The 21,736-nt window shown below is 38.3% G+C and overlaps 1 protein-coding gene across 3 annotated transcripts in view; it reads left to right on the forward strand.

Moving 5' to 3' along the window:
- The window catches only part of AOPEP (aminopeptidase O (putative)), a 182,686-nt gene that overhangs the window by 99,304 nt on the left and 61,646 nt on the right, over window positions 1-21,736 (forward strand). For 2 of the 3 annotated variants that reach the window (XM_064735730.1, XM_064735731.1), the window contains exons 12-13: window positions 7,096-7,158; window positions 7,782-7,865. The exons of the other annotated variant lie outside the window; for it this stretch is intronic. In XM_064735730.1, coding sequence (XP_064591800.1) covers window positions 7,096-7,158; window positions 7,782-7,865 — 147 coding nt within the window. The remainder of the gene's footprint in view (window positions 1-7,095; window positions 7,159-7,781; window positions 7,866-21,736) is intronic. 3 annotated transcript variants of the gene reach the window in all.

Genomic DNA, 21,736 nt, shown 5'->3' on the forward strand with positions numbered 1-21,736 from the left:
GGAATGACTAGGTGTTTCCTTTTTTCTAGTCAGTGACGACTGTCTTGGTTTAAGACAGTTTAAGGGGGACACTCTAAAATGAGGTAGTTTTAATCAACCCCTTTCCACCAATAAGGAGAAACAAATATGAATAGTTGTTACAAGTGAAAAAAATAATAGTTTACTAAAAAAATGAAATAACAACCGGTAAAAAATAACAGTAATAGTCACTAGCTGGATAGTTACAAAGTTGGTGAATTCTCATGGACTCCCCGGCAACAAAGAGAATCTCAAAATGGTGGCATATCCCCTTCCCCAAAAGAGCACCAGGCATGGGCAACCGCTGTAGGGAAACAGAGGGCATATGGTGGCCGCCCTCCCCACCTTGGAGAGCAGGCAGCTCTCTGTTGGCAAGTGCAGACAACTCTGGCAGCTGGGACTCGGCTAGGGGGTAGAACTCATGGGGGGCCTTGGCCTTGCTGTTGGCACAGATGGCAGTATAGCTGGCTGGGGCGCCTCTCACTCACCACTTTTTGCCTCAGCCAGACACTGCTGGTGGGCTGGGGTGGCTGCACAGAACGGAGCTGCTCTGCTCCTCTGGGCCTGAAGGCAATTGCTGCAAAATTCCCTCGGAAACAGGTTTTGATTGTGAAATGAAGCTGCTTGAGTTGCTACTGTTGCAAGTAGAGGCAAGCAAAAGCCAAGAGGCAAGATAAGCAGCCAGAGACAGGCAAGAGTGAGATTCTGCCTGAGTGCCGTGACTTTTAAAGGTCCTGGGACAACCCTAGCTCCTGCCCTGTCATTCTGTTTGCCAGCCACAGGATCCTATAGAGATAGTAATGGTTTTTTGGCACAGACAGGTATGGAATACAGTAACATTTTGGGTTACCCAGGACAGAGACATAGCTGCTGCTTTGCTAACCATGTCTGTTGGACTCTAATGATGTACTTCTTGCCATTTTACTCCTAATTACTGAATTTTCTGTGCAGATCCCTTGACCTGGCTTTGCTTTATAGCAAAACTAACCTTCAAGAGGATTTGGATTATCTTTGCCCCTTTCTCAAAAACTTCCTCTGCTGTGCTGCCCCATACTGCGATGCCATCAATGTACTCCAAGTCTTCTGGAGCCTCATCCTTTTCCAGTGCGGTCTGGATCAATCCATGGCAAAAGGTGGGGCTGCGTTTCCGCCCCTGGGGCAGTTGATTCCAAGTGCGCAGCCCTCCAGCTGAAAGGAAACTGTGGCCTGACTAAACCTCTGCTGCTAAAGGAATGGAGAAATGCAGATTAGAGGTGTCAATGGTATCACCACTTTGCTGCCTTGGACTCCAGTCCACACTGAAGTTCCAGCACATCCAGCACAGCAGCACTCAGAGGTGGCATGGCTTCATTCAGGCCCTGACAGTCCACTGTCAGTTTCCATTCTCCACTGGACCTACACACTGGCCATACAGGGCTGCTAAAGGGTGAGCAAGGCTGGCTGGCCACTCCCCAGGTCTCCATCTCACAAATCACCTCATGGCTGGGAACACAGAGTCCCAGCTGTGCAGTTTTGCTGGCAGTGCAGTGATGTGGTAGCGATCAGTACCTGTTGTTCTTTGACCCTCAACAGCCCCACAGCAGAAGGGTCCTCTGAGAGACCAGGCAAGGTATTCAGCTGTCTAACTTCCTCTGTCTCCATAGCAGCTATTCCAAAAGCCTAACCATGACCTTTTGGGTCCTTGAAAAACCATATCCTGAGGTAATCTATGCCAAGGATCCATGCAGGTTCTGGGCTATTCACAGTGGGATGTTTTGCCATTCATTCCCAGCCAGGCGCACTCCAGCTTCCAGTGCAGTCAGGTATTGGGACTCCCTTGTCACCCCAGCAACAAGAGATGGATGCCACCCCTACACATCTCGATGGCATGAGATGTGCTCTGGTGTCAACTACAGCTTTATACCCTTGTGTGTCTGATGTGCCAGGGAATGGGATCCTGACAGTCCAACAGATCTGACTGTCCCTTTCCACTAGCTGGCTGGAGTCAGGGCCCCTCTAGTCCTGGTCATGGCTCTCACTGCTCACTTCTTTTAAATATAAACTGAGGTCCCTTCAAGGGATCCGCAAGTAACACCAGCCCTCCTATTCTGTCTGAGGGAGGATTTGGCCATTGGAAAGTGGAGTGGCATTTATCCCTGAAGAACTTCCTGTGCTACTTCCTTTCAGCTCACATACCTGTGCTACTAGTGCAGAGCTGGGCCTTCCATTCCACTTCCTCATGTCCTCTCTGAGGTAATTCAGGTAAAACCACAGCTTACCTCATGGTGTGTATTTTCTCTCTTGAGCTGAGAGGTGCTTGCTGCCAGCAGCAGAGACTCTGTTCCCATACTAGTGAGGCATGGGACATTGCCTCTCTAACTTGCTTGAAACATCTGCGTAGTAGTGAGAGCACCCGGTGAAATCAGGAGCGAAATTTTTTAAAAAAGAGCATTTTAACACACCCTGAAAATATTATCATATTCTAGATGATATAATCTGATACATGAATTATTTCTTTTACATGTTATATGAGATTATTTAGTAACAAGTAATAAGCCTATTATTTAGAGATCCCGTAGTCATGTGGTCAGAGATATTTTCTTTATCAGTTTATGGATCTGATCCTGCAACTAAATAAGTGGTTACAGTGACTCATCTGTACCAAGGAACTCTCTTCACAAAGCAGAGTTGCCAATGTGTATATGAAGGAAATATTTGCATAACCACTTTAAAAAAATATTCCTGCCACAATATATTAAGTCATGTTGCAGTGTACTGAAAGTACATCCTCAAAGTTATTGTTTCAACAGGTTTTTGTCTCTTAGAGGTAGAGATAGTTTCAGGAGGAGCAAGTTTGACTTGATGGAGTTTCTCTGGAGGGATGTTATATTGAAAAATACCAGACAGAGCATGCTGATCTGTGTTTATACCAGCACACTTAGATTTACAACTTTTAGATTTATGATATCAATATAAATTAGCATCTTTCCTAAAAAATTGATAATGTCAGAAAAACTTGATTTTTCAATTCAGTGGATAAAGCTGTATGCATGAAGACTGCACAGAATCAGTTGGAGAACCTGCCATCCTAACAGGAGCACTTTTTGGGCTGGATTTCTTTTTCAGTAATTTTTATGTGGTGCTGTGGTACTCTTGCAATGTGAATGTACCAGCCATCTTGTCATTTTCAGATGTAACCCACTGCCTCCTTAGTCTGTCTGCAAAGTCCTGGTAGCAGTAGTGTTTTAAAATCCTTGCAATTGTTTCCCAGTCAAACATTTCAAGCAATACTTAATCATCCAGTGAGCTACCAAATAAAATACTTTTCTGTATTTTCTTTTTTAACAGAAGATTAGAAGTCACATTTTTTCCTGCTGAAACAATTTTCAGGTCACACAGATTATTCTCAGAAAATGTATTCTTTGTTTACAAGTAAACTAATTTCCTAATTTAAACTATTGTCCTTTTTTCCCCCTATAAATGATCCTCTTTATTCCCCTTTAAATTATCTTTTTCTGATGTCTGAGAAAGTTGTCTGTGCCATTCTAGTATGGTAGAATGAAACTTATGGGGGGAATCTGTATTTTGTTTTCTGTTCAATGGAAATGTGTAGAAAGGTACAAAACTGACAATTTGTGTACTGGTGAAGTTAGGTATATTTTGTAGGAGAAAATTACTTCTCTCCAGATTTGCTGGTGTCTATGTAGATCTAAACATACAAATGTTGAGGTTGTATGTGTGATGTAAAATTCAGTAATTTAGATACTAGAAATGAGAGGTTGGAAAATGACTTGACTGCATTGGTTGTCAATTTCCTTTACTTTGCAGGAGCTCTTCCGAAGTTCATTTACAGTAAAGATTTTTATTCCCGCATTTTCCATTTTTTCTTTTTGTCTTCCATTATCTGAGGACTTTTGGAAAGCCAAAAAAATGGTATAGATTCAATGTTCACCTTAGGTAAAACTACCTTCTTAGTTTATCAGTACTGGTTGTTTTTGCATAAGAGTAGCACAGAGGAGTTGAAGTTACAGGCAACTTATGTAAAGTTCATGATTATAGTTTTTCACTGAGTTATGAAATACCATTAGTAGCCATCACAGCCAGAACTATTTAAAAACAGTTTGTTTCAATGTAAAATGCAAGAGGTGTTTGCTGCAAAAATACTCTCTGGTTTTCTAGGCTATGTATGATTCTGCATGTTCATTGTACACTTGGGATCTGGTCTGACTTAAGTAAGAGCTGGTGTAAATCATTGCCCAAGTCCAGCATATTTCATCTGTATTTACCCAATTTGTAGAAAGTGCTACCTCCTCCTCCATATTTTCAAAATTCAGTTCTATTTAATCCTGCTGCTGCAAGAATGAGGGATCCTAACATGATTTGACATGTCTGCTTGTTCCCCATCAGATCTGTTTATAGGACAGATCCATTAGCAGTCTCTGAAAGACAGTCTTCCCAGGAAGGACATGCAGGATGGAGTAATTTCTAAATTTCTATTGTGAAGTGATTCAAGTATGACAGCCAGTGTCATGGACAGCAAATAGGACTGTTGATGGAGGGTAATGTAGTAATTTTCATTCCCATTTTAAATTGGGTGTGACTTCACCCTTTTATCTGGTGTAAGTACGCTTTTCAAGTATGGAGGGATACAGTAGGAGACAAAATGTTCTTAAAACATCCTTCCTCCTCTCCTTTTCTTTGCCTTGTTCCTTCTTCTTTCACAGCTCCCCTTTCCTTTTCCTCTAACTCCTCTCCCTCTTACCTGCTCTCTCCCCCTCCCAGCAAAAGTTCCTGCTCTGGTTATGAACTCAATCTTATTGACACACCAATAAGCAGAGATAAGAGTTGACTGATAAGAGACACTGCCAGTGTGCTGTGACCACCGCTTGTTAGGCCCACCCTATTTCTGCCACTGCTTTTTGTTTTCTGCAGGCTATCTGTATGGGCAAGTTGGCTCTTACCTTACACTGCAGTGCTATCATCTTGTAGGTGAATGTTCAAGAGATGTGCACAGCAATCAGCACCAGGGATCCCCAGATGTTGGCTACACAAAGTACTTTACCATAAAAAGTCAGTAACAATTCCTCTTGAATTTCCTTCACTGCTATGCAACTACTAACAAGAAAACAGGAGCCTTCTCTGAGTTTGAACACACAGTATGTTTGTGTGTTTGTGGATTTTCATCCCAAATCAGCCTCAGGATCTGCAGGTCTGAAAATCAATGTCTCTTGTAACCTTTTTCCCCCTAATTTTCTCAAAACGTTTGACAGGAAAGGAAGTGCAATTCTTTAAAGGACTTAAAGTATAAATATGTTTCATTGTTTTTATGGTCCAGTGTTTCCTATAACTACTTCTATGGGAATGCACAGTCTAATCTGTTAACTGATCCAAGGAAATATTGCTTAAGCAGTTGCATTGATTTGTGTTTGCCATTAACATAATTTTTTATTCACTGCCTTTGAACTATGTTCTGTTCTTCTTTCTTCATTTAAATACACTCAGTTCAAGAGTCAATTTGTAGGCACTTTCAGAATTACCATTTAGTAGAGAAATCTGTTGTGGCTTTACAAAATAAAAACATGTCGTTTATACTTGTTTCAAGTAGACCTGTTGTAAGTGTGAAATAAAAAAAAAAGTAAGATTTTCTATTGTGATATCTCTGTTAAAAAGTTCTTTGTTTAATGCTTCATAGTGAAGTTGCTTCTATTTAAAGCATTGAGTTTGATCTCAGCTTTGATCTAAAGCTTTTGATCTTGAAAAAAGGATGTTGTGGCAGTAAAACAAAAAGGCTAGGAGAGATTTTTTTTTCAAGTGATAAAAGGATACTCTCAAGATTTACTACACAGTTGCTGGATCTACCTTTATTTACTTATCTGTTTATAAATTACATCTAATTTTATGTATTGAGGGTTTGCTTACACACATACTTTAATGTGCCCTATTTTTTTGCTAGAGCACAGATTTCTTTTCAAAGCTTTCAGAGATTATAACAATATATAGTATAAGAGCATAAATAATTTTCAAAAGAGTATCAATAATTCTTAAAATACTGACTTTTGTAATATCATTTTAACTATAACAAGTTTTATACACTCTATCCTTTACTGCCTCTTGTTTTTTAAATATAAACACAAAAGCACTTGATAAAATCCTGATTTAGGACTTAATAGTATTTGGATTTTGCATGGTTGACATAAGTATCTCCCAACATGCAGAAGTTTGAATATCCTTTTCTGAGGGTGCAAGAATACCTGAAGTCCTATGCCTAAATTTAATTACCTGCTCACAGCATCTTGTTGAATAAATAAAGCCTTTAGCCGAGACCTCGATAAAGGGCTTGCTGTGGTGCAGTATACCTACACAGCTGCTTTGGATCTTGCTTTTAATGTGCCTCCAAGGCAGTTTAGTGGTTGGATTCTGGAGGCGAGAGCAAGTACCAAGGCCAGTGTTGAAGCAGTTAGTGGTACTGATGCTTTCTTGAACTATCCGCACTAGGCCATTCGTCTGTCCGTAAAGACCTGTGACAGCATGTTTATAGGAGGGGTCATAGGGAAGCGGCTTCCATAGTGAGAGTGTCGAAGAGAGAGCGTATCGTTAGTAATTAGGCTGCAAACCGTGACGAGCATGGCTGTGGAGGTTATGAATGGCCGTCCCGTCGGAGACGCTGTCGAAGGGAGCGCGGGTTGGCAGCAGTACCGCCAGTGCCCGGGCCGGGCCGGGCCCACAGCCGCCGCGCTGGGGCAGTCTGAGGCGCGGTGCCCCGGCCGGGCCGCCCCGGGGCCGGCGGGCCCTGACGTCTGTAAGGCAGGCTCCTCCTCCCCGCGGGGCTCCAGGGGCCGGGGCGCGGGGGCGGGGGACCCTGCGGAGGTGTTTCATTTCCTAGCGAGGGCTGCGGTGTGCCGCTGCCGAGCCCCGGAACGGCGGCATGGCGTGGGACGGAACGGGACCAGGCGGAAAGGAGCGGGCGCGGCTCCGGGGACCGGCGGCAGGAGGACCCCGCTTCCCCCGCGCCTGCCGCCTCGGGGCCCGGGGAGCGGAGCGCATCGCGGATCCTCCGCGGACCGTCCCGCTTCACCGTGCGCTTTCTCCCCCGTGTAGCCCCTGCTGGAGGAGGGAGAGACGTGGAAGGAGTGTCAGCTCGTCCAGCAAGTGAGCGGCGAGGTGAGGAGGAAACCTTTCACAGCTGTTATGTTGCACCCGCTTCTTCCCCTTGCTGATCTGCTCCTGGAGTTTTCTGCCTTACACACCATCCTCACCCTGCCACGCTTTTGCTATAAAAAATAGTTGCTTTCGTATTAAGAATAAAAATATTAGTATGGAGGAAAAAAGCCCCACCAAGTGTTACTACTTTATTAAATAATAACCATGCCATCCAAATTTGGTGTTGGCAGTCTGGAACAATGTTCGAGTGGGTGGCTGGAAATAAATCGCTTACTTGAAATAGAAGGTGCAAGGGATAAAGCGCAGAGGTTTTCTCCAGGAGTTTTTCACATTGCAACGATAACTTCCCATTTGGCAACCCGGTCTCACATCAAAATGTTTTTTGTGCAAAACCCCTTAAACCAAAAGCTCTAAGATAAAGAACATCACCTCACATTTTGATCATGTACAGGTATAACCAGCTTACCTCAGACCACATCACTTAAGAGAAGAAAAGTGCTTTTTCCTTTCCAGTGAAGCAATGGAAAAAGTTGTCTTGAGTGTCTTTATAGATATCTAATGCTGAGTAACTACAATCAGGTTGCTTCTTCTACCTAAAAAAGCACCATGATTTTGAACTCCAGGTCACAAAATGGATTCAGACAAACCGGAGGATCAGAAAAAGCAGCAAAAAGAAAATGAAGCAGGATGAAGTTGTTTTCCAGCAGGTAAGCAATCATTATGTCAGTTTGTGTAATGGGACAAAGGGCGGAAGATCCAGATACCTTCCTGATTATGCCTTCTTAAGCTCGGTAGAGATGTTACTTAGTGTCTTCAATAAGATGATTGTAAACGGATGTTACAAGATAAAGTTTCAGAGTCATTAGTAGATACAACGGCAATAAATTAATAGCCTTTTTAGATGTCTGTGTTCAGGAGACAGAATTTTCATCTATTTGTATTTAACTGGAACATTCTAAGGAGGAAAGAGAAGGGTGTTTTCAAGGGTGCAGAGGAATACAGCCCTTAAGAGCTTTTGACAGGACCTGAAGCACTATTTTCAGATACTGGTAGATGAGAGACAGTTTTCATGGTAGATTTTTGGACAACAGTAGATGTGATGTGTACGTTGAAACAAAATATTTGGACTGTGTCGTTGACTCTTCATTCAGAGGGTGAGTTTGAAAATCATCGATTTGTAGTATAGATTTCAGTTTATTAAAATGTGATGATTATTTTAAAAATTACTACAGAGGATGTAAAAACCTGAATATAACTGAATTTAAACTGGTTTTAAATCAGTAAATTTTAATTAATCTGTTGTGAAAGACATGTTCAATAAGTTTGAGTTGAAAATTTAAATTACAATGTAGAGAGGTAAGTAGTTAGCTGATACAAAATAGCTGTGTTCTGCCCCTTGAGGGACAAAATGGTGAATAAAGATGCACTTCCAAATGTGTTATGGCAACTGTGATTTTTTTTTGCTTGTTTTGATTTTGAAAAAAAAAATATTATTGTATTTGAAAGTTCTTGTAACCTTTAAAGGATTAAAATAGTAGTGTGTTGATTTGCTGTTTCGACAGTGCTTCTAAAATGCATAATGAATCATTGCTGTTTCTGTAGCTAAATTCTTCCTGATAGAACGACTGCCAGCTTCTCTGATGTGTTGCCTTAGTATGGGCATTGCAAGTTTATGACAAATGTCCACAAAGTGCATTGTTGTGGGTGGATGATTTACCACCTCCATGATGAGCTAAAAACTCCCAAGTAGCGTCCTTTAATTCACGACTTTTATTTTGAAAGTGGAGTACATAATTTAGGAAAGATGTTCTGTGATGATGTGCTTTAGAATAGTGTCATCTAAATAGAGAGAGATAGCATAAACTGTTTTACCTGGTAATTCCATTTCTGTTTATTTTCTGTATGTCAATGTGTTTGTGTGTATATGCAGCATTTTTATTTACAATCATTTTATGCTAAGATGAAGAAGATTTTTTAAAGATAAAAATTGTATTGCCTTGGGAATTTGTGAGCAAACTGCATTGATGGTACAAATAACACTAATACAAACCAGACTGCATACATTTTGAAGCAGTTTTTAAATGGTGCATTTAAAAGAGGATGGTAGATCCTCTGGTACGCTGAACAGTAGGTTTAAAAGTGCCTTATGCTGTTATACCAATGCTAGTCTCTTTCTATAGGAGAAAGCTTCATTAGTGCAAAATTCCTTTCTACTGATAAAACTCCTTTTCTGTTAAGGATATTGTTCTCCAAGTGTTCCACAGTTTGTGAGAGAGAACTTCAGCATATACCTTGCAGTGATAGAAATGCAAAACCTGATGTGTAAACATAAGATATACTCATTGTTTTTTCAAACAGTAATTCTGGAACAAGGTCTGTTAGTAGACATATGAATTAAAATTAAAGGCAAGCATAACCATTGTCTTCTGATATCTATAAGTATCAATAATTTATGGAGATCCAATGCAGACTGACAATACTGCATTTGCAAGGTACTTAATCACATGGGAAGGAAGAATCTTAACAATAATCTTTTATTTGATAGTCAACCACTGACTGTTCACTGAGTTTGGAATTCTTTATGTTGCCTAAAAGTTTGGCCATTGCAATGGTGACTTTTTCAATACAGTTACAGGTAAGAGAATAGAAGAGAAAAAAGAGTGAGGTGCTAGCTGAGCTTTATTATTGGTTTCAGAGTTGATTGCACTACGTTTCCAACCCTGACTTGCCAGTGCAATTCCTACTCAGTGTAGGTGGTGCTAACCTCTCTTCTATGAGAATTCTTGATTTTTAGTTTTGTCCACTTATAGAAGAAATGGCATTGTACAGAAGTTAAAGTATTTTCACAGATAAACAAGAGAACAAGAAAGAGAAAAGCATGTAATGGAAAAGTAAGGCAACCTTGAAGATAGCGGAGAAATAGAAATAAAGATGTTGAGTGGGAAGAGGGAGATGAGAAGGCAAGTGATAATAAACAGAGAAGCCGTAGAGCTGATAGCAGCTCATATTACAACTGTAATTAAAATAAGGATACTGATATATTTTGCTACACCTTGAAAACTGAGCTTTGCTTTGATCTTGCTTATCCTTTCAAAACAAGCACCAGCTTATTAAATGTGGCTTCTAAACTTTCAAAACAAGCACTAAATTTTTATATGTAGCTTCTAAACTTCCATCTGCCTGTGCTGTTGGATTTTCCTCTAAGGTTTCATGTGCCTATGCTGTCCAGTTTTTCACTGTTATTTTTCTTCTTTGTGATTGGAAGTCCTATTTCTAATATCAGGTGGATGACCCTGCTATACTGAGTCACCACCAAATCAAAGCACCTGTGTCCAAGTACAAAATCTAGGACAGAAAGATAACTATATGGAATAAGTGAAACAGAATGGTGAAGGAAAGGTTGCTGACAACTGCTGAGGAATTGCTTCTTGAAAGAAGTTGCCTTCTAAACAGTTAAGTTTGTAGGAGTTGACTTTACATACGTTTATACGTATTTAAAAAATATTTGGGAATACCATGTGCTAGATAAAACGATGTGGCTGCAGTGTTTAGTGTGCTCAGGAGGAGCCAGTGGGGAATCTTGTGTAGGAAGGTGTGGTGCCGCTCTCCAGTGTGGATCGCACGGCGGGTTACGGCAGCGGAGCAGAATCGATGAGTGTGCAAGACTTCTTGCCGAATAGCTGAGGGTTCTCATACTTTTGCTCTTCTTCTTTATTTAGGTTTTTTGTTTGTTTGTTTGTTTGTTTTTAAGCTTTTTTTTAATTTCTAACCTTTTTGCTGTCCTGTCTCTGAAATTGCTGTTCTATCTCTGAAATGGAAAAAGGTGTTATTTTCTTAACACCTTTTATGTCAATTTTTTCTTTCCTACTTCTTTTTCACACCTCATGTCTTTCCCTGTCTTCTTTTGACTCATTTGGTCACCTTTGGTATTGTTCACCCCTTTCTATTTACCTTCAGTCTCTCTGTTTGAAAAAAATGGAAAAACAAGCTGAAAAATTGAAAAAAAGTTACCTTTTGCTCACTGTGTTTTCTGCTTATAGTTTTCTGTAACTGCTCTTCTTATGATAAGTAAGAATACACATACACAAACTTAAAATAAGTAAGAATACACATACGCAAACTTAAACACACTTACCCTTTGTATTTCTACATTTGTCCTGCTTTCTATTCTTGTGCATTTTTTACTCTTCATTTAATATTGTGCTGTCTCTTCAGGTTGTCCTTTATCTGGTCAGCACATTTAGCAGCCAGTGTGTGAATCAATACAGAATGCTGTTTGTATATGAAATTTAGAGAAGGTGTAACAGAGTTGATAAGAATTACTTGGTTAAAATAAGCAGTGTTTTATAATGAAGAGTATGATAGAACTGTTAAATGGTGTTGTTATGATGATGATGTTTGTTTTAATAGCTGACTGTGTCTGCTTGAAAAAAAAGATTCTGTTGTCCTGTCCGTGTTAGGCAGAAGAAAATGATCTTTTAGTCAGACTAGTGGAATTGTGGTGTGCCATCTCTATCTACTGGGGAGAAACATCTTTTCGCTAGAAGACTAATTCCCTTTTACATGACGTTCAGTGTCAAAACATAAAAGCTGATTTGATCATATTTCAGTAGTATAAAAAGTGTAATCAGATGAGATAACAAGGATACACAGGATTTAGGAAAAACACTGAAATAAGCATGTATATATATTCATACTAGATAAGGAACATGTTTCCTGCATATGATCAAAATTGCATTTGACTGTTTCAGTTTTAGTTTGATTGTATACTGAAACTTCAGAGAGTGAGTCAACTTTTCTAGAATAATTTCTGCTGCTTTCTCAGAAATACTGTTTTCTTGTGTTTAAAGTTTGTCTGCTAGTTTTTCTAGCAATGTGACTTTGACTTTTTTTCCTATTGGTTGTTGCTATTGATCCTTTGTGTCACTCCAGAGACTTATAGTTGTCAATATTTAACCTCTCTTAATAACCTGAGCATAAATGACTTTGTTGATATTGCTTTCAAGTTTTAATAAAAAATAAAAACCCCAATCTAGTTGTGATACATATGACTAATGATAAATGCTATCTTTGCCCTTTAATAATGAATTCACCACCATAAGTGGAACACAAGAAACAAATCTTGTCATTTGCTAAAATGAGTTGTCTTGTTATACTGCAAGTAGAAAATATTTTGAAGTCTCATAAGAAATACTGATAAAAAATACTGTGTGGTATAAAGGAGCTCTAGTTGACTAGAAAATTTATTCAGGATGGTGTGCTTCTGCTAATTCAGGTAACAACTATTGTCATACAGTGCATAAAAATTACATTAAATCTTTAATTGGCATATATTTTTTGTTTGTCAAAATGAATTTTTTTATTTGAATCTACCAAACTAAGGTTCAAAGCAAGGATCAAAACTGAAATAATCTGGTGATCTTGTGCACTGCTTAACAGCTAAGAGAAACATGGTGAAAAATCCTAAATTGTTGTTTAGAGATGCTCCGGTGGTGTTATTTGCAGTACCAAATTCTGTTAATTTCACAGAACTTTCTAGGAACCCTGTACACTGGGCTTCACTGATTACAGAAAACATTTAATTCCTTTCTCACTCAGAAATTTGAATGGTAAATTTTTCCCAGCTCATGTACAAGATCTGATTTGCATTAAGTGTTGTTAAGCTGCCTGGGAAATACGCACTGTCATTTAAAAACTTTTTTAATGAGTACATAAAAATATAATTTCAGGCCATTGGAAATAAACAATTTTAGTATTAGTTCTTCGTTCCTAAAAATATTTGTATTTGTGAATTATTTATAAACTTTTAAATTGTGTTTTCTAAAGAACTATTGTTTTTTAGGATAGTGCTGCTTCAGAATTCACCTAAGAAACATCTAATAGAACAAGAAAATACTGTGTCTGGGTGTAAAAAAACCAAACCAAAACAACGAGAGTGAAATTTTTGGTTTAGTATTTTTTTAATAGTCCAGTCCTAACTACAGTATTAGCTGTATCTTATTTCCAGTAGTGGTATGCCAGAATCATAGTTTTCTTTACAGTAGCACCCATCCCTCTTAGTAAGGAATTGCTTTTCATATGGAGCTTCCCAGATACGTGTTGTCAAAAAGTGGATGTTCTTATGAGGCTACATTTTTAGATCAATGAAGCAACTTATCCCCATGCTTATGTGAATTTTTCTGCTCCCTTTCTGACTCTGAGATGACCATATCTAAATTAGGAGACCTCAGGTCAGCATGGTTATGTCTTGAAATAGTTTAAAGTTTGCAGATATTTACATCACTGTTAATTATAGTTGTCCAAGTAAGCAACCATTCTGTGCAACGGTAGATTAAGGCCACTGTGTTGTAAAAGACAAGGTTTGTCCAGAAAGGCAGAAAAAGGCAGTTTCAGTGGAGGGGTTTATTGCTTTTGATTTGTAGGAAGAATTAGTTACACATTTGTGATGGAGCACTTTTAAGGTTGTGTTTGTGTATGTTCCCATATGGTGCTATCTAGAGCTACACTGCTGGGATTGACTGCTGCCCCTAACTTTTTCAGTCTGCTGTTGTTTCTCATTATAAAGCCCTATTTTTTTGGTGGTTGAAACATGATCATTCATACCTTAGCTTAATAAAAAGAAGTTTTGTCTTTAATAAGACAGGAAATGGAAAATGTGAGAACAGTTTTATTCTTTCTCAAATAGAAAAAAAAGCCAAAAAGCACTTGATAGTTTTTAATATTTTGCAAGTGTATGCCTCCACCAATGTTTACACAGTGAATTCTGAGTGGTGATGTAGTGAGTTCTGGGAGCAGAAAGAAGGCTGCCCTTTCAGGGCATTTGCAACTGGGGCAGCATACCACATTTGGAAAAAAGTGGTGCACTGCATTCAAATACTCCATAAGTTTTCTCCTACAGATTTTTCCTATAGATTTTTTATTAACTGAGAATATACACTTGTGCATACCAGCTGAATAATCTCCTTGATTTAAATGTCCCCAGGTTCTTCTTGATGTGATTGACTATAATGACTCCTAAGGAGGCTTATTGGTCTGTTGGCTCAAATGTGTGCTTTATTTCAGTTTTTCATGTGTTTTATTTCAATCTTTTATTTATTACACATTGACATAAATAGGCTTAAGTATTTTTTGATGACTGACCTTAGCTATTGTCCTCATTGTATGTCTGTTTTCTGTTTGGTTTATGTTCACATGCTATATTGTAAAAGCACATGTGTAGTAGTCATAAGTGCAGACATTGTTTTTTAAAGTAATGTACAAGCACAAAAGGTAAAGGCTTGGCCTTTTGCATAACCTGTTAAAAAGGTTTTGGTAGTTCTCAATCTGTTTTTTCATGGCCACAGTACTAAAAGTAGTCATGGGTGCAACTTAAAATACTGTCATTATCTCCTTCCCCTAGAGTCCCCTAAGAAGCTCTTTTGGAGGCGGAAGGTAGCTCGCAGTTAAAAGCAAATGCATTCTTTGTTGCTTTAACTAAATGGACAGGATTAAATTCTTAAAGGTGTGTAAATTTTACATTTGGTCTGTGCTGCATATATTTTCTTGTGTTACTTTTCATGTGGACACAAACCAAGTGACTGATCACGACTGTCTAACTCATCCCATCACATGCTTCCCATGCAGGTTTTGTGAAACCTGTACCAACATTTGAAACTAGACTACTTCTTAACAATACGTGTGTTTGTTTGTACAGATAAACATATATGTGTCTGTATATATATGTGTGTGTATATATAGAGTGTATATACATATATAAGTGTATATACATATATATATGTATATACACTTAAATTTACATAGTTTTGATTTAAAAATTATTGCCAGTGACAATTTGCTTAATTAACGACAAGATTTTTTTTTTTTTTCCTCATTATGTGGTAGAGCTCATAGTGATTTTTTGAGAAAAGCTTTTATTTTTATCTGGAAAAATTGTTTTCTGAAACTAAAGGTTAGGCAATTACCTTGCTCTGGATATTTTTTTCCCATTTCTGTCTTAAATATAGGCATTCACTAGGCATTTTCAATTAAAGTTTTTAGAGCTCTACATCAACCATGTTCCTTTAAGAGATGTTGTGGGAAAAGCCCACAGAAAAGCAATGCAGATGTGTGAATTCCATCATTTTTGGTAATCCTAACAGATGTGTAAAGAGAAAGATGATAGGACTGTCCCAACTGTAGGAACTTTTTTGTTGCCACTTTGAGTCTATGAGACGGTTTGGTCATGAGACACAAGTTCCTTGTTGAAATTTGGATTCCAGTACTTTTGCTTCTTAAAAAATTTAATGTTTTGGGTTTATGAACTATATTTTGCATACTCTTCAGGCTGCATGCTCTAAATGTGCTGGATACCATGTAAAGAATTTGTCTTACAGTTGGTTTTCTTCAGTCATAAATACCGAAGTGAAAAATGGTCTTAGGATTTAGCATGGAACATTGATGAGGGTCTCATGTTCTGTCATCCATATTTCAAAAGAAAATTAAGTACAACTAGAGAGTATTAAATGTTTCCATGCTCAGGATCCTGTTTATTTCAAAGAAAAAAATTACATGTAGTGCCAGTTATGCAGTAACTATAGTTGTCTTGTTTTTGTTTAACTTGGTTTCTCTGTGCTTTGGCTGTACTTCTGACAAACATGGTGAAGCTATTAATATATAAAATGTTTTGCTGAACCAGGCCTTAGTCATTCGTCCTCAAGATTTACTTTTGAAGTGATCACTTCCTCATTGAAGAGGAGGTTTGATTTCTCCTAATTGCCCAGAGAGTTTTTAACTGGGGGATATTTGTCAATATTTTTAAAGATATCTATTTATCTGTGTATCTAAATTTCACAGCATAGATGACACCTTTGGCAGAGGGCAGATAATGTTTGAGAGACAATAACTGTAGAATCAATTTGTTGAAAGCTCAGTTTCCTTTTATGTCCTGCAATTTCTTCACTCCTGTTTGGCTTGTTAAAGCAAAAGTAGGTTCCCTTCTGAGCGTATGCCAGTTCATGCAAGATGGAATTCTTGGTCTATCACCCAAATATACCTTCATTGTTGCTTGATAAATATGGTCTGTTTTTTGACAGCATATGTTTCTCTGAGTAAACCTTTTAGGTTTTCAAATGCTTCCAGAAGGAAGTAAAAAAATGTTAATTTTGTCTGATGTGGAACACAAGCAGCACATGTGTTCTTATTTAGGACAAGTGATTGCCTGAAGGGCTTGGGAAGCCAGGGAGAGTGATTTCAATTTACCTGTTTTTATAGATGGGAATATGTGAAAGGAAGGTGCATTTTGAATCTCTTGATGGTCAATATAATTAATATACCATACTTTTGTTTTAATACCCACCCTTATTTTATAACCTGTATAATATTTTCCAAGGAATTAAAACTTTGATCTTATTTGAAAAACTACTATGCTTATTTATCAGTAGAGGAGAGGAGGTGTACCTGAGAACAAAATGCTTGTCTGCTGTACCACATGCATTGGTCCTAATTTTACAGCAGCTCAGAGTTGCGTAAAAGAAACTGAGACATTTAAGATAACTCAAAAGATACTGCCTAGTAGTGTGAAGATAGTTTTTATAGAACTCAGTGTTTACAAAATGTCTTCAACTAAACAAGTGCCAACTACTTTTTATATAAGGACCTCATTACCATTGTGTGAGATACCTCAAAAACGCATAATATATTTTAAAATTTTCTGTCCTTCAAAACTGAAATAAGAATGTTTATCTCAATTTTGCAGGTCATAATCCAAAGCATGGAGATAGTAGATAGCTTGTCTGCAGATACCTAAGGAAGTTGGGCATGACAAGGATACATGACCCAACACAAACCTTAAGTTGAAGGCTGTCTGTATTACAGATAGAATTGAGCCATGCATTCTTCCATGAAGCACTTAGTCTTCTCTGCACCAAAATGCGTACAGGTTGGTGATATTTTAGCCTGCAGCATAGATGAGAACAGATCAGTCATAGCTAGAACTGTGACTTCACTTACTCAGTACTATGAAGGGACCAGTGCATAAGCAAAGCAATTGAAATGATCTTGAGCATGGGAGGATTATCAATAATAATATTGTAATAGAACATACTTTCTAGTAATGAATTTCAGCTACAGTGACTTTAGATTATAAGTATCAATATAGGTGTTTGCTTTGAGTCTGTTTTAAATTATAATAATTTAATGGACAACTGTTTACCTTTTTGTTTTTGTTTGAATGTGTGTGTGCAGCCTGTAGCCTTTAATGCAAAGGGAGAATAAAATAATTAATAAAAGGTTGCTAACTCATGGGCTTTTTCAGTCCAAAAATTTTTGATAGTGAACCTTTCAGGCATAGTGTGATAAGGTGTTCTGACTTCAGCCAGAAGTCAGAAATGTTCCCATGTGTTGTGTCTTCACAGCATAGAAAGAGTTATGATGGCAAGTCTGTTCCTGTTTTATTAATTTGGAGGCAGTAGAGAGTTGGAGCCCATGATAAAGAAAATAACATTACATGGCGCTTTGCTACAGAGGTGTATTTATCCTCGTGATGTGTGTTGCTTCACAACTTATGTGAGAAATGCAGAATTAAGTCTTGTGTGAATGTTTTGTGTAGCTATCCAACCTTCTGGTATAAAGTGGCATGCAAGTAAATGTTTAACGAGTTGTATTTAATAGAAAGTATCTGGTCAGACTGTCAGATTCTGTTTTGCTTCATGAGGAAGACAGGGCCTTTTTCTCAAAAAAGACCTGTTTTGTACTTTCAGAGGATATTTCATATCTTCTACTTGTTTTTAATCAGTTAAAGCCTGTGAATATCCCATACAGGAATTTGTTTGAAGTGTTTTTGAAAGGAAGGTTGTGCAATACCAATGACCTAGATGGCATGTAGACACTAAGTCTCTTCATTTGTTTTCTCTTGTCCAGAGAATAGAGATGGGAAGCATTCTTAGAATTATTTTTAGATTTTTAGAAGTCAGCCTTGATTTCTCTATGTAACGGTAATCCCTTGGCTAGGCCTGAAAGCAGTATTGTTTATTCTTCAATAGTGGCATGTGTTTGAAATTTTTTGTTACATTTTGATGCCTCTTTTGGGTTTTTTTGTGTGGGTTTTTTTGTTGTTGTTGTTTGTTTTGTTTTTGTTGTTGTTTTCAATAAAAGTACTCAGAGACTTGAATTTATACTGGGTTTTCATACATTAACTGCTTGGGTATAGAAGAAAGTGCTACCCTGTGTATCCATGATTCTTCTCATAATGTGCCTCAATCACAAAGTATTTTGATTTATTGCTTTCTAGTTTGCACGTGTGTAAAAGATCACTTCCTAGCTTCCTAGCTCTATAATTGTGTTGTCTTTATTACATCATATTTGCTGTGACAGAAAGATGGCTGAGCAGTTAGGAGTCAGCGATTCTGGTTTCGTTTTTAGTTTATATTATGCTTATTTTCTATTTACACATCCATCTGAGAAGTGAGCTATTGCTCCCAGTGCATCTTTACACCTCCATCATGGAGCTGCTGCTGTTTTAGTTGATGTCTCCCTTTTACTAGAATAAAAAGAAACTGAGTGCATCACTGTGTTTCTCTAGCACCTACCATTGCTCCTTATTCCATTTACAGCCTTAAAATGTGTGAAACTTGTACATGGATGTTGTCTTAACCATGCGTAGGCTGCTGAATTACAGAATATTACTATCCTTTCTTGTACCACACAAATGAGCTGTGCTATGCAGAAGGGTAAGAAGTTTCAAGTTCTGCATCTTTGTAAACTAAAAATATTCTTATCTAAGTGTTTTGTTGCTTGTGACGGTAAGATAGTATTTGTAAAGCATACTGATTTTGGTAAATGAGAGAGTTCATGGAGTTTTTGTTTGTCATTGCTGGTGTTAGAGCAAGACGGATGGTTTCAACTAAGGGAATTGTGTTCTTTAGGCTATGCATAAGCTTTTCACTATCATACCTAAATCTATGTTCAATACAATGTGATGGTGTCTAAATCACGTGGTAATCAGTGTTTGACTACATTCCTTTCATCAGTGAAAAGTTATGGCTTTTCAGCTTATCTTGAGTCATCTTGATCTGAATGTTTCTACTACCATCAAAACAGAATAAGCCAAATGCATAAAGTGTTATAAAAATGTCTTTTTATGACAAAATAAAAATCCCCCGTGACTCAGAAAATCTGCATTGGAAAAGTTACTTTTGAAGACTAGTGAGTTTTACTTGGCCAGAAACATTGTGAGTATCTGTTAAAATTTATAAAAATCTTGTTATGGATGCTGAAACATGAACTCTAGATTACTCATTTACAGGTAGAAAATAAACCTCCCAACAGAATAGCTGAGTACTGATTATACAGAGGAAAAACAGGAAAATGAGAAAAGTTCGATCAATATACCATCACCTTCATTATTGTGATTCTGATTATATTGAAAATTTTAATAAATTTCTGAGTCACAATATGTGAAGTGACTCATTATTATGACTCATTATTATCAACACAAATAATATCCTTGAGATTTCACAATGCTCATTGCTACTCACATGTTGTCTGAGGAGATCTAGGTAGGCATAGGAAAGGAAGAAAGGAAGGGATATGTTGGCCAGGAGGCTACCCTGGGGTGCTTCAGGCACAGACAGCATTGCCAGCTGGGCAAGAAGGGGGATTGTCTGCTCTGCTCTGAGCTGGGGTGGCCTCACCCCCAGTGTTGAGGGTTTTGCTATACGACGAGCAGCTGAGGCTGCTTGGTCTGTTCAGCCTGGAGAAGAGGAGACTGAGGACAGGCCTCACTGCAGGTACAGCTTCCTCATGAGGGGAAGAGGAGGGGCAGGCACCGATCTCTCCTCTGAGGTGACAGTGACAGGGCCCCAGGGAATGGCCTGAAGCTGTGTCAGTGCAGGTTTAGGTTGGATGTTAGAAAAAGGTTCTTCCCCAGAGGGTGGTTGGGCACGGGAACAGGATCCCCAGGGAAGTGGTCACAGCACCAGCCTGGTTGAGTTCAAGAAGTCTTCGGATAATGTTGTCAGGCACATGGTGTGACTTTTGGGGATGGTGCTGTGCAGGGCCAGTAGCTGGACTTGGTCCTTGTGGACTTTGTGGACTTGGTCCTTCCAGGTCCGGGTAATCTGTGATTCTGTAACTGTAGAAGGAAACTTGAAACTCCAAGGTTTTTGGTTTGTGTTCAACCTCCCTAGCAAGTTTTCCACTTCTGGGTTCTGTTTCTGTGGGAATTTTGCAAACAACTCCTACTAGTGCCTGTAAAGCACTTCAGAACAGGACACTTCAGAAGTTGTTTGAAGTTACAGGTAAGGAGAATTTGTCTACTTATATTGCATTTGATTTCAATGTTAGGAGTTGGGGGATGAGAATTAAAAGATGTATGAAGAGAATGTCCATTTGAAGATGTTCTTCCTGTTCTGGAAGCTAGCTTATAGTGCAGTGCCTTTTCTTTTTCCAGTTTATTGTATTTATTGCCATCTTGGCTTAGTTAAGGGTGGATTTGGGTGGGTGTTTTGCTATGCAGACTCTTTCCAAAGCACTGGCAAAGATTTACAGTAAATCCAGCTGAGTTTCCCTGAGGGTTTGAACTGAAATTCTGACTTTCATATTAAATCAGGAATGGTTACAACACAAGCATTATTTGTGAAGTTTTTATGAAGCACATGACTAGCAAAATGGGCAACAGTGATGCAAATCAGTGGTCAAAAAATATATCTAGGATACAAAGAACTCTTATATGATTTGAAGGGACATAGATAAAAAGACAGCCTTAATATATTTAAAATAAAAAAAACCACCCCTCCCTCAAACTTCTTTGTGCAGGTTATCCTTGTTTGAGGATTTCACCTCAAAAAAGGGCTTCCCTTTTTTTTAAACACCTGAAATTTCAGGCAACTATTCCATTCAACCAGACAATGGTTTCAATGGTATTTCAACCAGACAATGTTTTGGGGTTTGGTTTTGGGTTTTTTCTGGTTTTTTTTGTGTTTTTGCAGTACTTTAACATACTTTGGCAAACATCTTCTGGTGTGTGGCGGTGATCAAAAGTACTTGCTATTCATTTCCATGGCTTTATTTAGGTGTATATTGCTGCTATTCTTTGTGGCAGGCTGCTGCTGATATTTTTGCTAATATTTTGAGTCATATTGTGAATGAGAATCATGGCATAATGATTGTCCCATGCCATTCCAGGCAGAAGTCTCTATTAAACATTGAAATGACCCCTTGAATGTCATTTTTTTCCCAATACCAAATTGTGCTATGCTTTGAAAATAGCTCTTTGACAAGTTGAGATTGATGTGTGATTAGGGAAAACAGTTATAAGTTCTGGCAACTGTCTATCTACTTAGTCTTCTTCATGGTTCCTGCTGGATTAATCACTTTCTTATGGCAGAATTAACATCACTGGGTTCTTAGAAGGAAATGAAAGATAGTGACATAATCATGAAGTCAGGCTCTCCACCTTGCAAAAGCAGTCCTTTTATTTTCCTTTCCTGTCATGCATTATATCCCGTCTGTCTGCACTTCCACATTGGTTCCTTATAATTTTCCTCTTTATTTTTTAGCGAAGATTGAGTTTCATCAACCTCGTACATTGTCCCTCATTTTG

Source organism: Zonotrichia leucophrys, chromosome Z (assembly GCF_028769735.1).
Source record: "Zonotrichia leucophrys gambelii isolate GWCS_2022_RI chromosome Z, RI_Zleu_2.0, whole genome shotgun sequence".
NCBI lineage: Eukaryota > Metazoa > Chordata > Aves > Passeriformes > Passerellidae > Zonotrichia > Zonotrichia leucophrys.